Here is a 13,252-nt window from a genome sequence, read left to right on the forward strand (position 1 = left end):
CAAAATAAGATTGTCTTGCAAGTACACTTCTATTTATAAGTAATTCTTAAATTTTAGAGTAGTTTTAGATTTACAGAACAATTACAAAGATAGTATAGAGTGTTCCCATAAACTCCACATGCAGTTACCCAAATTATTAGTATCTTACATTACTGTGGTGCGATTTCACAATTAATCACTCAATATTGGTATACTGTTAGCCTTAATTTTTATGTAATGTCCTTTTTCTGTTCCAGAATCCCACATAGGATACCAGAAACTTCACTGTGTTTCGTCGTCATGTCTTCTGAGGTTCCTTTTGGCTGTGACAGTCTCTCTTCTTTTTTTACCTAGAAATTCTCCAGAATTTCAGAAACTTCTGGGCATTGCTATGGAACTTTTTCTGCTGTGCAGTGATGACGCAGAGTCAGATGTCAGGATGGTGGCTGACGAGTGCCTCAACAAAGTCATAAAAGTAAGAGCCCTGTGGACGGTGTTCTACGAGCTGTGACCGTTGTAGCTAAGAGAAGAAACCATGACTTAGGGCTCTTTTGTTTTGAGTAGCAAAGTCCCTTAGGACATCTGCACTGTTTCCATTCATGGCGTGTGGTTTGGAGGCTCTCTGCTGTGTGCCAGCGTGCCGGCTGCACCTGCCCCATCAGAGGGAGTGGGTTTACCCTCGTGCCTGCGCAGGGCACAGGTCAGGGGTGGGCGCTGATGGGGGCCACTGGGTGCTCTTGGGGAAAGCATCACTTTGTTGAGAAACCATGAGACCTTGAAAGGCAGGGGGATGGGGAGTGGGATCCGCTTTTGGTGTCTTCGTCTCCTAAGACCTGGGTCAGGCAGTACTGTTTGCAGGTAAAGACGTGCCTTCTCTGGTAGCTGCGCTGGAGTTAGTGTGATGTGACTGGAGAGACAGGAGTTCCCAGAAAAGGTTGATGAAGCCAGAAAGCCAGAGCTACCTGGGTGGTAGGTGAGGTAAGGAGTGGGCGGGGGACACCTGTCCTCTTCGCTTACTGCTTCCCGGTGCCGAGCTAGTACCCAAGACCACTGTAGCTTTAATCCACTTTTCCCTTTTTTTGTTTTCTGCTGCCATTGAAGATAAAGTCTTTCTTCCATAATTCTTACGGTGTTGGAAAACAATCCTTGTTTTTCTCATTCTGCCATTCTCCTAGTTTGTATCCTCAACCACCCCGGGCACCTTCTTCCAGGTCGCCTTTGAGTGTGTGAATGAGCCTTTTGAATTTTGTGTCTAAGCTTATATATTGTTCCCACCATAGGCTAACCGGTGCTGAGGAAGGTTCACTGACATAGTTCTTGACGCTTTCTCCAAAAACGATTTCTTGATAATGGTGAAGGAGAAAATGTATCTTGTTCCCTTCTCTGCAGGGAAGCCCTGCTAATTGGATCTTTCCAGTTTTTCCTGATTTTTCCCTTACTGTTTTGAGTTCCACCCATGGAATTGAGATAAGACCACATCTTTTCATTTTCCTTGAAGGCTCTCTTCCTAGTAATACTTACTTGGCCAGATGAGCCAAGAACTCCAGCCTAACATAGGCTAGTTGAATATTTCCCTCCTTATTAGGATCTTGAAAACCAAAACTGTTCTTTGGAGTCTCCCCAAGGGCTTTCTCTGGAGAGTGGTCACACTTTACATTGGCCAAGAAATTGTCCTTCATTTTTCTGTCATGGGTCCAGCTTCCTCGGGAAGACGGTCACCCTTTACTCCTGCGTTAAGGAGGTGGGGCACAGGGAGGTTCTGGAGTGAAGGAGGCCTGCGCTTGAATCTGGCCTCTGCTGCCCGCTCGCTGAGCAGCTTCGGGAGATGTGCTTCATTCTGCGAGCCTCCGTCTCCTTAACCACAGAGGGAATCGGACACGGGTTTGTGGTGTGCGTGAGTGTGAGGATCAGGTGCAGTGACGTGCGTGACGGGTTAGTGTTATCCTGCCCCTTGCTGGGCCTCGGAGTGGGAAGGGGCGCTCTTACAGTGAGATTCCTGCTTCCTTAACCAGAGAGGCCGAGGGGCATGCCAGAGCCCCACTGCTCCCCGCTTTCTGGCGTGTGGATCTGTGGGCCATGCTGTCTATGCTCGGGCGCCAGCTTCCCTGCAGACACAGGGTTCTGGCTTCTCCATTGGGAGTTGCCTGGTCTTCTCCCTCCACCTGCATTTCACGTCTCCACACGCCCCCCCCCACCCCCCCACCCCCGCAGTGTTGCAGTGGCCACGGCCATTTGACCTTGTTCTCTGCCCGGCAGTGTGTGGGTACCACTCAGGTGTGATGGGTCCACAGCACGTTTGGAGGTGGACTTTTTCACTTACACTTGCTTTTCTCTAGGCCTCAACATCCTTGCTGCTTTTTTTTATTCCCACTGGCAGGACCAGGCTAGGCTTTTTCTGATATTTCAGTTCTTGAACTCTGATCCTCAGAATCAGGAAACCTAAAGAAGTCACCACAGGTTTTCTTGGCCATGACAAGAACAGGTGAGGAGGGGAGAGAGGACAATATGGCCCCAAACACACAAACAAAGAAGGTGGTCATTTTACCTGGAGGCACATGCTGCAGAGAGAGACCTGCTCCTGTAACTGCCGTCCAACTAGCCCGGTGTGTGTGTCTGGGGGCTTGGGCCATGGCCTGGTCAGAGCTCTAGGTGCTGGCTTCTCTTCCTGGCCACCTCCCTACCGCCTTCCTATTTCCTCTGCCTTGTTTCTGGCCTCCCAGTGCAGAGGTTCCAACTTCTCATGTTGCGCCCCTGAGAGTAAGACGAGGTCAGTCTCTCAGAACCTCTTCTTTCTGCTTAAAGTCAGACATCCTGGGCTTTGGCTGTGCTCTGATGTCTGCTTCCTCAGATGCACAGGTCTTCAAGGCCAGCAGGCTGGGGATGGGGTCAGGGTCTGGCTGATGTGCTCTCACGGTGGCAGAGGAAGGACAGGCTCGGGAGAACTTGGATGGCGTTAGGCCCGGGTGTCAGGGGTGGAGAGGAACACATGGATGGTCACTTAGGAGTCAGGTCCTGGACTTGCGCCTTCTGTTTTTCAGAGTATCATTATATGCTTAGGATGAGGACCCAAGAAAATGGGGCATGCTCTGCTTTTCACTTGTGTAGCAAATGCACTGGGGATGTGCTTCAGCTGACAGCATGCTCCTGCCTTCAGATAATTTACAGTCTTGGGGAGGGGGAAGCATGTTTGTACAGGAGTGGCTTAATGCATGGTGTAAGTTCCGAGACATGCTGGCAACTCATCGTGGCGGTCAGGAAGTGGATGTGATTTCTGTCTGGCGAGGCAGAGAAGGCTTCCTGGAGGTGGTGGCTGTTAGGTGAGTGAGGAGATCAGGACCGTCTTAACCCCTGCAGACCCACCTAGGAGGGTGAACGTGTGTGCTAGCAGAGAATGGGAGGTGTTGAGGATCCATTCAAGGGGTTTGTACTTCATCTGGTAGAGGATGAAGAGGAAGAGCTCGTGAAGATCTTTAACCTGGTCAGAGGAGTGCTTTATTTAGGAAGAGTAGCCTGCGGATGCCGTGTAGCCTGCCTTGGAGTGGAAAAAGACTGTGCACCCAGAATCCCTGCGAGAGGCTGAGTAACCCGGGCAGGAGCGATGGGGGCCTTGAACCAGGGCGGCCTCTGAGGCACAGGGGGCCGCGATGGGCTGGACTTGGCTCTGTGTGTGTTCGCCTCAGTGTGAAGGTGGGGTCAGGAGCCGGGAGGGGTCAGATGGCACCTTCCCATCACCCATGACTGCGAGGGCCCGTTCAGTGCTGTTCCAGGGCCTTGGGGTTTACGTTCCTCCTGTAATAAAATAGGTTTGGTATCAGTTTATAAAACATTTATAAAGTAAAACAAAACTTTGATATGCCTTCTGGTTTTATTGGCAAAGTAGTGCTTTAATATATGTTTGTCCATTTTGGTGTGCTCATTTAAGGAATTTCAGTACACGCTGAAACAGCAGAATTAGGATTTTAAAATTTCTGAGACATTATTTGGAACCTCCCAGAAAGTGACCCTGGTTTGATTCTCAAACTTGCTGAACCTCCGTGAGTTTTACTAAGACCAGCTTGGTTTATAGACATCACATGCTGTACATCTTAGGAAAGGAGGAGGGATTTTCTGTGGAGGCTTGGTTACGTCTTTCTGCTCTTCTTGTGGACGAGACATTGGCAATACTGTTTTGGAAGATAGGGTTCCCATGGCCGAGAGCAGGGCACAGAAGTCTCTCCCTTCTGTCTTGAGAAGCCGCCTCCAACGGGGACTTTGTGTCACTGGCGGTGGTTGCCATCAACCATTCTTACTGGGTTGAAATTGGCTGTGTGGCCATCTTTTGTTTTAGCCCATAAGTGAGCAGAAGGGTCAAGAAATGGCTCTGAGGAGCCTATGGTTCCAGCAGGTTCGGAGCGTTGCTGCTCCCTGGGGAGCACCCGTGCATCACTGGTGGACCAGACCTTTGGAAAGGACTTGGGCTTCTGCGTGGAGAGGAGTATTCCCACGCCAGAGCTAGGGGCTCTGATCTGGGATATCCACCCACCGCCCTGCTGGCCCTGCAGACTCCAGGGCATTGCTAGTGTTGGATCGTCCAACAGAATGTGCTTTAATTGAATGTAAGAGCTTTAGAATGAGTTTGAACTATCTACCATTTAATTTTGATACTGTGTAGCATTTGATTGTAATGAAAGTTAAATTTTTTCCTTCCATTTTTAAAATTAAAGTGAATGACCTGTATCTAGTCTGTTTGGTAACTTCCTGCATACATATGCTTCTTTCTTAAAGAATAGGTTCTTAGTTTAGTTGCTATTATATTCTACTTTGCCCCCAAATTGAAATTTTAGCTGCCTTTTCGCTTTCTTTAGAATTGCTAGTAGAATGTGTCTTCCGTGAACAAATCTCTTGTATTTTGTTGTAGGCTTTGATGGATTCTAATCTTCCGAGGTTACAGTTGGAACTCTATAAGGAAATTAAAAAGGTAGGCTTTTGTTTTCCATCATTGAAAAAGTGCTACTGATTCACTGTGTTGAGCAGTGTATGTGAAATTTTATCTTTTATTTGATAAGGAAATAAATGCTGTTTGGTAAAGTAGACTTTATTGTTTTACTTTTCTTCAAAAGGTTGCTCCTCATTATTTATTAGATGGGATGGGAACTAACATGGTAGTTTTAAAAATTATCTTTATAATTGCCTCCCATTAGACCTTAACATTACAAAAGTAGTTACACATTTAAATGGCCTTTTCTCTAAAAATAGAAATTAGCAATGAAAAAAATGCTTTTGTTTATTTGAAGTCCTCTTGGTGACTCGTGTCAGCGACTCTTAAATGTAACACGCTGCGTCTTAAATCCCTCAGAACGGCGCTCCTCGGAGCCTGCGAGCTGCCCTGTGGAGGTTTGCCGAGCTGGCTCACCTCGTTCGGCCTCAGAAATGCAGGTAAAGTGGACACTCTGGGTTATTACTATTATTATTATTTTGGGTGGGGGGCCAGCTGCGGTGGATTCTTGCCATCTTGGCTCAAATGTCATTTCTCTAAAGGTCTTCCCTGTCCACTCTGTCTGAAGCTGCCCACCTCTGCCTCTCCAGCTGCAGTACAGGTTGTCCTGATCCTTTTCCTGCGTAAAACTTACGGCCCTCAGGAATACTGTCGCACACTTCATCAGCGTGCTTGTTCGTTTTCTATCCCACCCTCCCCCGAGAGCTGTAGGAGATGTACGTCTCAGGACAGTGGGGGCATCCCTGTCTGGTCCCTGCTGCAGCCCAACACTGATAACGGCGTCTACACGTGGTACTTGCCGAAAAGATACTTGCCAGGTGGTTGAAGGTTGAGTACTACCTCATTGTTGCTTACTCTAGGGATTATAGAAAACTATGCCTTTGTCTATTATGTGGGTTAAAAATATGAGTGTTAAACTGTGAATAAAGTTTTGACTGATTGAACCAATTGTATCTTAATGGATTGAAAAACAAAAGAAGGGCCACAGTTTTCAACTCCTTCCTTCTCTCCTTCACTGGCAAGACGTGCTGACATCCATGGAGCCCTTGGCTCTGTCCCCGAGGAACTGGTGGAGTGGCAGAAACCCTCTCTTTTAATATGAAACAGTGATCCGTTCCACTGAGCCTGACTGTAATAAGGTCTTACGTGATTGCACACATACAGTCACTAAGGACATTTCTTTTTATATAACCTTTTTCTTTTACTATCCTTGTTTTGAAAACTTTGTTATATTTCTAAAGCAACACATCCCTAGTTCTCCACATAGAAGCCAAAGTGACCTTAAAAAACTATGATTGGGTCATGTCATTCCTTTACTTAAACTCTTCACTCATTTCCCAGAGCTGTTCAGATAAATGCAGACTCCTTACCAAGGCCCAGGGAGATCTGGCCCCCAGGGGCCCCCGTCACCGCAGACACTCCGTTGACTCATTGGCCTGACTTTGAAAAGTTGGGCATGTCTTCCTTCTGATGTCTGGTTTGTTTTCCCTTGGGTCATCCTTAGAAGGGCCCGCCTCCCTCCCTGTACAGTCCCAGGGGTGCACCTGCTTGCTGCCCGTCTCTGCCACTAGAGGACGCCGCCGTCGCCACCAAGTTCTTGTCCCGTGGCTTCGGCTTATCTGTCCTGTGACTGCTCCTCTCCAGTCCTGCGTGGTCTGCTACTTCTCTGTAGAGGGCCAGGCTTCTCTCTAAGGCCTTATTCAGGTCAATGCTTAGAAAAAAATTTGTAATGCTCCCTTTTCAAGAAAGCTTTATTCTTATTTCTTAATTTACTTTTTAAATGGTGTTTTCTTATATTATCTGTTATTTTCTCATTTAGAATCTGATTATTTTAGTAACTATTATAATTTACTGCAAAGAATTTTTAAAACAAGCTTTTGAGAGTCGTGTGTGTGACTAGAGGAGAAACAAAGGATGAGAGCCGCCCAGCATCTGGGCTTCATCTGCCTTTAGTCTTCTAGCAGAGGTTTGTTTACCTTCCAGGAAGGACTCTCTTGCATGTAAAAACTGGTTTTTCCCTAACAGACGCTGAACTAATCGCTTGTGTTTCTGGAAGAGTAATTAGTGTCCCTCTCACATGTACAGGCCTTACTTGGTAAACCTTTTGCCTTGTCTGACACGCACAAGCAAGAGACCTGAGGAGTCTGTCCAGGAGACCTTGGCTGCGGCTGTCCCTAAGATTATGGCTTCTTTTGGCAATTTTGCAAACGACAATGAAATTAAGGTATGATTGCTGCCTCAGGTCACAAGCGTGGGAGCTGGGCTTTTGCGCAGGCGGGCATTTGAGAGTACTTCTCGAGTTAGGCTGTGCTTCATAGTTTAGATTAAAACCTTTTGAGCTCTTTGGAGGCACACTGAGAGTTTCTTTCCACTTCTGCTTTCTTACTGTCGGGTGAAAAGAGGAATAGGGAGATGGTTTATAGATGCAAAATCCAAAGGCATTTTGCCAGAGCAGACTGGTTTTGGGGTATAAGATTGACTGCTTAGCCTGGCTGAAGAAAGGCCACCGTCCCTGGACTGCAGGCAGGAGAAAGCTCACCGATGATGCCTTGTGCGTACGAGTGCCCGGCGGCCGTTGGGAACCACTTCCTGTTTGTTTTTGCCCCAACCAGCAACCTTCAAACCCTCTTTAGTGTTTTGTCTATAATGTCCAGAAATCATGACCCTGTCACATGGTCTGAGGATTACAGATTCTTGACTTCATCCTTTTAGTGGGTCAGTCCTGTGTTAGTGTTTTTCTTGGTATTTCCCTCCACATTTCTAAATAACTTGCTTATACTGCTGGTTTTGGATTTTTTTATTTTTTACAATGGAAAAGATGAATTCAACTCTAACCCTTCTTCCCTCTTTTTACTACAGTTATATCAGTATTCAGTGTGTACATTATTGTGCCTAAGTAAATAGTCACAGCTAGTTATGTTCTGTGCCGTGGTTATGTTTCTGTGTATAACTCTTCGGTATTTCCGGAGTCAGTAATTGCCTCTTTTTCATTTGCTTATTATTCTTTGGCAATTTCCGTCTTCTCACACCTCCCACCAGCGCTGTGTGTCTCAGTTCAGTTGTGCACATGATGGGTAGTTTCCTGGACCCGTTTCCTCCACTGGGGTCGTCCTGGGCTCTGCAGCTGCTGCTCCAGCCTGGTCAGGGCGCCCCTTAGGTCTGTCGCACGGTCGTGTCTTGGCTCCCCTGTCCGATGCCTGATTCCTGGCTGCCATGTCTTTGTCTCTGTAGGCTTACTCCTGGAGAGGGGGCTTCCTGAGAAAGGCTGACTGGCAAGTAAATCGTTTGAGATTCTGCATTAGTGAAAATGCCTTGATTTCTCCCTCACGCTTGGCTGGGCGTAGAGTTCTGGGGTGGAAATCGTCTTCCCTTAGGAATGTACAGGCTTTGCCCCTTTGTCTCATAGTCTCCAGCGGGGCATCCGAGAAGTCGAATGACCTGATCTCTTAGCCTCTGAATGTGTCCTTCTCTAGAAGGCTTTTGCTGTTCTGTGTAGGGGGGAGTGCTGGGTGCTTGATAGACCTTTTAATTTGGAACGTTCCAGCCTTCAGTTCTGGGAGTTGTCCTTATCCTTCTCTGACAATTTCCCCCCTTTATTTTCTCCGTGCTGCCTTTCTGAAATTCGTTAGTTAGCTGTTGGTCCTCCTGGACTGATGCACATTTGTACTATCTTTTGTTTCTATTTTCCACGTCTCTTTTCTGTACTTTGCTAGGAGATGTCCACCTCAGACTCTTCTCTGGAATTTTTGTTCCTGCTGTGGCATTAATTTCTAAGAGCTTTCTCGTGTTCAGAATGGTCATGTTTTCTGGCACCCTCTTCTTGTTTCATGAATACACTCTCTTATCTTTCTGAGGATACTGATTATAGTTTCTTGACGACTTCCTTTGACCTCCACGTTGTGTCTTTCTTCTCACTTCCTCTGTTCTATTTCCTGTCTTTCTCTTTTATGTCAGCAGTTGTCCGCATAGATTTGAGTGAGCCCCTAAAAAGCTTATTGGAAGCAAGTGTGTGGCAAGCTTTGTCCCCTGGTGGACTTCCTCGGGTAATGGTAGTGAACCTGCTTTTCCACTGTGGGTCTTTAAATGTCAGTGTCAGTAAGTCTTTTCCTCTTGGGCCAGTCAATATCTCTAAAGAAAAATCCCTCATTCTCCTGCTTGGAGGCATCAGCCCAGCTGCATTTGTCCTGGGACCCTTGGATGGAAGGGTGCTGACAGTCTCACTGGTGAGAATGCAGACTTCTTCTTCATTTCTGTTTTCTGTCTGTGCCTCGTGCCTGTCCTCAGCTGTGGCAGCATCTCTGGGGATTCCCTGTCTCTGCGGGAGATGGGGAAGTGAAGACCACATCCCGGGCTGCCTGGGTGGGAGCGGGGCTTGGCAGTTTACCCAAGGAGCTGTTAGATGAGCAGCTGTTTCGTCCCCACATCCACGCCACTTTCAGATGTCTCTGGTACTCCTAAGCCTGAGCTTTTCTTGGATTTCTGTGGCTTGAGTGAGCTTGCCTTTGGTTGGTGGCTTTCAGTCCTTCTCCCCAGCTCCCAAAAAGGCTTGCGTGGGAACTTCTGCCTGAGGGCTGCAAATCAGTCCGTTACCACTTGTTTACTTTCTAGCTTCCAGAAATTTGCTAATGCCTCTAGTCTGCGCTTGTCCCTGTTCTGTTCTTTTTGTCCTTGTAAGTTTATGCTTTTTAAACCTTGTACATGTGATTCTGGTGGGATGTCTGGGAAGTAGAGGTTCACGTGTCCGATACAGCATGTTTGATCAGAAGTTTCCTAACAGGAGCCCTGCGGCGTTATTCTCAGGCTTGCCTGTTAAATATTGAGACTCCCGAGCCTTTTATTTGACTGGTGTATAATGTACATACAAGAAGCATGTAAATCATACATGTACTCCTTGATGAGTGGTCACAAAGCGAATCTGCCCTCACGGCCACTGCCTAGGCCTGGACATATGGAGCATCACCGGCACCCGGGAGCCTCCGCCCCCTCTCCCTGTCACTACTCCCTCCTTCCTCCACAGGGCTGATCACTGACCTGGCTGCTAATGTCATAGGGTCTGTTTCTAAATTGTAAATATGTAGGCCCATACAGTATGTATTCTTTTCGTCTGGTTTCTTTTGCTCAGCACTAAGCTCGTGAGATTCTCCCACGTCACTGCGTGTGTCACTAGATCCTGTGGTTTTCCGGAGCTGTGTAGCGTTCCCTTGGATGAATGTGCTCCAGCTCATCATTTTACCGCAGCTGGACCTTGGGTCGTTCGTAGTATTGGCCGTCGCGAGCGTTGCTGCTGTGCCTGTCCTTGTACGTGTCTCTTGGAGCACAGGTTGTGATAGCTAGAAACGGAGATTGTGGGGTGTGTATACGCCACCTTCGGTAGACGCCTCCAAGCAGCTTTCCTCAGTGGCTGCGCGAGCTCACACCTCATCAGCGGCGTGTGCGAATCCCGGCAGCCCCTGGCCTCGCGGAATTGGAATTTTGGTCATTGTAAGTTTAGCCGTCCGCTGAGTGTGTTCTGGAGTCACAGTTTGGTTTAATTTCCATTTCCACTCCCTAAGTACTCTGACCCTGAAGTGGAATGAAGTACTCTTAAATGTATGTCCTGCCTGTGTTTAGAGAAGTGGAGCTATCTGCCCTGTAGTCTAGCGCACTTCCTCCGCTTATGAGAAGAGCTTTAAAGGATGGTCTAGGTAACCTCCGGCCAGCAGCCTGCTACAGGGCATTCTTGGGATTGTGGGACTTAGAGCCAAGGAAGCCCCCTCGAGCTCTCGTTCCATTTTACTATTATTCCAAACTTTAAGTTCGCCATGGGCTGACTCTTCATAGTAATGTTTAGCTTTCATTCTGCTTAGAAGTGTGGACTAATATAGGATGATTCTTTATTTACCGTTTCAGTGATGTGTGTGTGTGTGTGTGTGTGTGTGTGTGTGTGTGTGTGTGTGTGTGTTCTCACTCAAAGGAGTTCTTTAAAATGTATCTTTCCTTGAAGCTAAAAAAGTTTGTCAGAGATAAGTTGACTGGTTTCTCTGGGTATTGTCTCTGGGGAGAAACTGGAGGCCACAATCCACTAGGGGTGTCCTGTGGCCGGGGGTCTGGTCCTCCACCTCTCTGGTTCCAGAGGTCTAATCTGTGAATTCACTGAGCGTTGATGAGCCTCTGAGAACCAGTTTATGCCAACACGCAGTTAAGGAGAAGCTTGTTTAAGTCAGATGCCAGGCTGTTAATTGGCTGCTCCTTTGCCGATGGTTAGACTCCCCGGTAGGGCCCCAGTGGTGTCGCTGACTTGCCCAGCGAGGCTCCGTACACGCCCAGCAGTAGCTGGGCCAAATCATCGCTCAGAGCATAGCTTAGAATGATGGGAAGTAGACGGTCTTAAGTAACATAGTCACCAGACTCCTGCAGCTGGATGGTCACCCCCTTTCATTCTTTGGATATTTTTGTGAAGACTTAAACGGTCATCGTTAGCAATATAGCACCCCTCGAATTATAGCACCCCTCCTTTGGGTTTTCTTGGAGGCACGGTAACAAGTCTTATTCTCTGATTTCTTAGGAAACTAGCTGTGAGGAGTGTGTGGTCTCAGCTCAGTTACGCTGCACACGTCTTCCAGACCTGGGACTGTCTCTTGGTGGCATCAGCAGCACGTTTACAAGCCGTCGTTCAGGCTGGGACCTTGCTGTGATTGGCTAGCACTTTTCTCCTGGACTTCATTATTTACTGTGTGTGGTTTTGTTGTTTTTTTGTGGTACGCGGGCCTCTCACTGTTGTGGCCTCTCCTGTTGCGGAGCACAGGCTCAGCGGCCATGGCTCACGGGCCCAGCCGCCCCGCGGCATGTGGGATTCTCCCGTCCCGGATCGGGGCATGAACTCATGTCCCCTGCATCGGCAGGCAGACTCTCAACCACTGCGCCACCAGGGAAGCCCTGCATTTATTTTATATAGTGTTATTCACTGACCCTGGCCCCAACTATTGTAGGGACACCTTTTCTAGAAGTGAAGGCTTTCACTCTCGTGTAGGGACGTAGATGCTGAGCAAGTCCCTACTCAGTTTATAAGGAAATAAATCGACTACATAGTTGCAAACTGCTCTGAAATATCCCAGATTTGGTGTGCTTCCTTTCAGCTCTAGGAAGGTCTCAAATTGTTAGTACTTTATACTCTGCAAGAATTTGGAGCAAGTTATGCTTTTTGAAATACATGATGGTTTCTTTTTCTTTTTTTTAAAAAATAAATTTATTTATTTTATTTTATTTATCTTTGGCTGCGTTGGGTCTTTGTTGCTGCGTGCGGGCTTTCTCTAGTTGCAGCGAGCAGGGCCTACTCTTCGTTGCGGTGTGCGGGATTCTCATTGCAGTGGCTTCTCTTGTTATGGAGCGCGGGCTTTAGACACGCAGGCTTCAGTAGTTGTGGCTCGCGGGCTCAGTAGTTGTGGCTCGCGGGCTCTAGAGCGCAGGCTCAGTAGTTGTGGCGCATGGGCTTAGTTGCTCGCGGCATGTGGGGTCTTTCCGGACCAGGGCTCGAACCCGTGTCCCCTGCATTGGCAGGCGGATTCTTAACCACTGCACCAGGGAAGCCCATGATGAGTTTCACAGGAGCTTCGTCTTCTGTCTACTTGGACTTTGCTTCCACAGGTTCTGTTAAAGGCTTTCATAGCGAATCTGAAGTGCAGCTCTCCTACCGTGCGGCGGACGGCGGCCGGCTCGGCGGTGAGCATCTGCCAGCACTCCAGGAGGACGCAGTACTTTTACAGCTGGCTGCTCAGTGTGCTCTTAGGTAAGGCGTAGGCCTGTTAGTGAGTCTCCCCGTGGGGGGTGGTCACTAGCGTTTACTTGAGACAGGCCTGCGAAATTCTTTAAAATCAGGCAGCCCCTCGGCTTCTGGACCGGACCCTTTAGCTCTGGCCGGCTGGTAAATGTGAATGAGCCCCTGTGGGGTCTGGGTGAGGGTTCCAAGAAGGCTCCTCCCCCTCGGTGCAGCGGTGCGGATGCGGCCAGGCCCTCGGACAGCTGGCGGGGCCGTGGGCAGGAGCCTTCCGGGGCCTGGCCCTCTGGCAGCACACCGTACCACCTCTGCGGAGACCCTGAGTGCAGGGAGTCCCCGTGGCCGGAAATTGAGGCTCAGGTCCCTGTGAGGGGCCTCTCTGGAGGGCTGTAGGCCCGGTGAAGGCTTCTCCTCTACTGTGGGCAATTGTGGAAATCCGTGCTGGCAGGTGCTGCCGGGAGCACACGGACGGACAGTCGACGTGAAAGAGCTGCGGGGCTTTCAGAGGCAGTGAAACTCACTCACTGCAGGGCCTCGCTGAGCTG

At 48.5% G+C, this 13,252-nt stretch overlaps 1 protein-coding gene across 8 annotated transcripts in view; it reads left to right on the forward strand.

The window, feature by feature from the left end:
* Positions 1-13,252, forward strand: part of HTT (huntingtin) — a 198,393-nt gene that overhangs the window by 82,108 nt on the left and 103,033 nt on the right. For all 8 annotated transcript variants that reach the window (XM_079919305.1, XM_079919304.1, XM_079919306.1 and 5 more), the window contains 5 exons: positions 334-454; positions 4,877-4,936; positions 5,315-5,394; positions 7,040-7,178; positions 12,578-12,719. In XM_079919305.1, coding sequence (XP_079775431.1) covers positions 371-454; positions 4,877-4,936; positions 5,315-5,394; positions 7,040-7,178; positions 12,578-12,719 — 505 coding nt within the window. In that variant the 5' untranslated portion in view covers positions 334-370. The remainder of the gene's footprint in view (positions 1-333; positions 455-4,876; positions 4,937-5,314; positions 5,395-7,039; positions 7,179-12,577; positions 12,720-13,252) is intronic.

The sequence above is a fragment of the Stenella coeruleoalba genome (assembly GCF_951394435.1).
Source record: "Stenella coeruleoalba genome assembly, chromosome: 4".
Classification (NCBI taxonomy): Eukaryota; Metazoa; Chordata; class Mammalia; order Artiodactyla; family Delphinidae; genus Stenella; species Stenella coeruleoalba.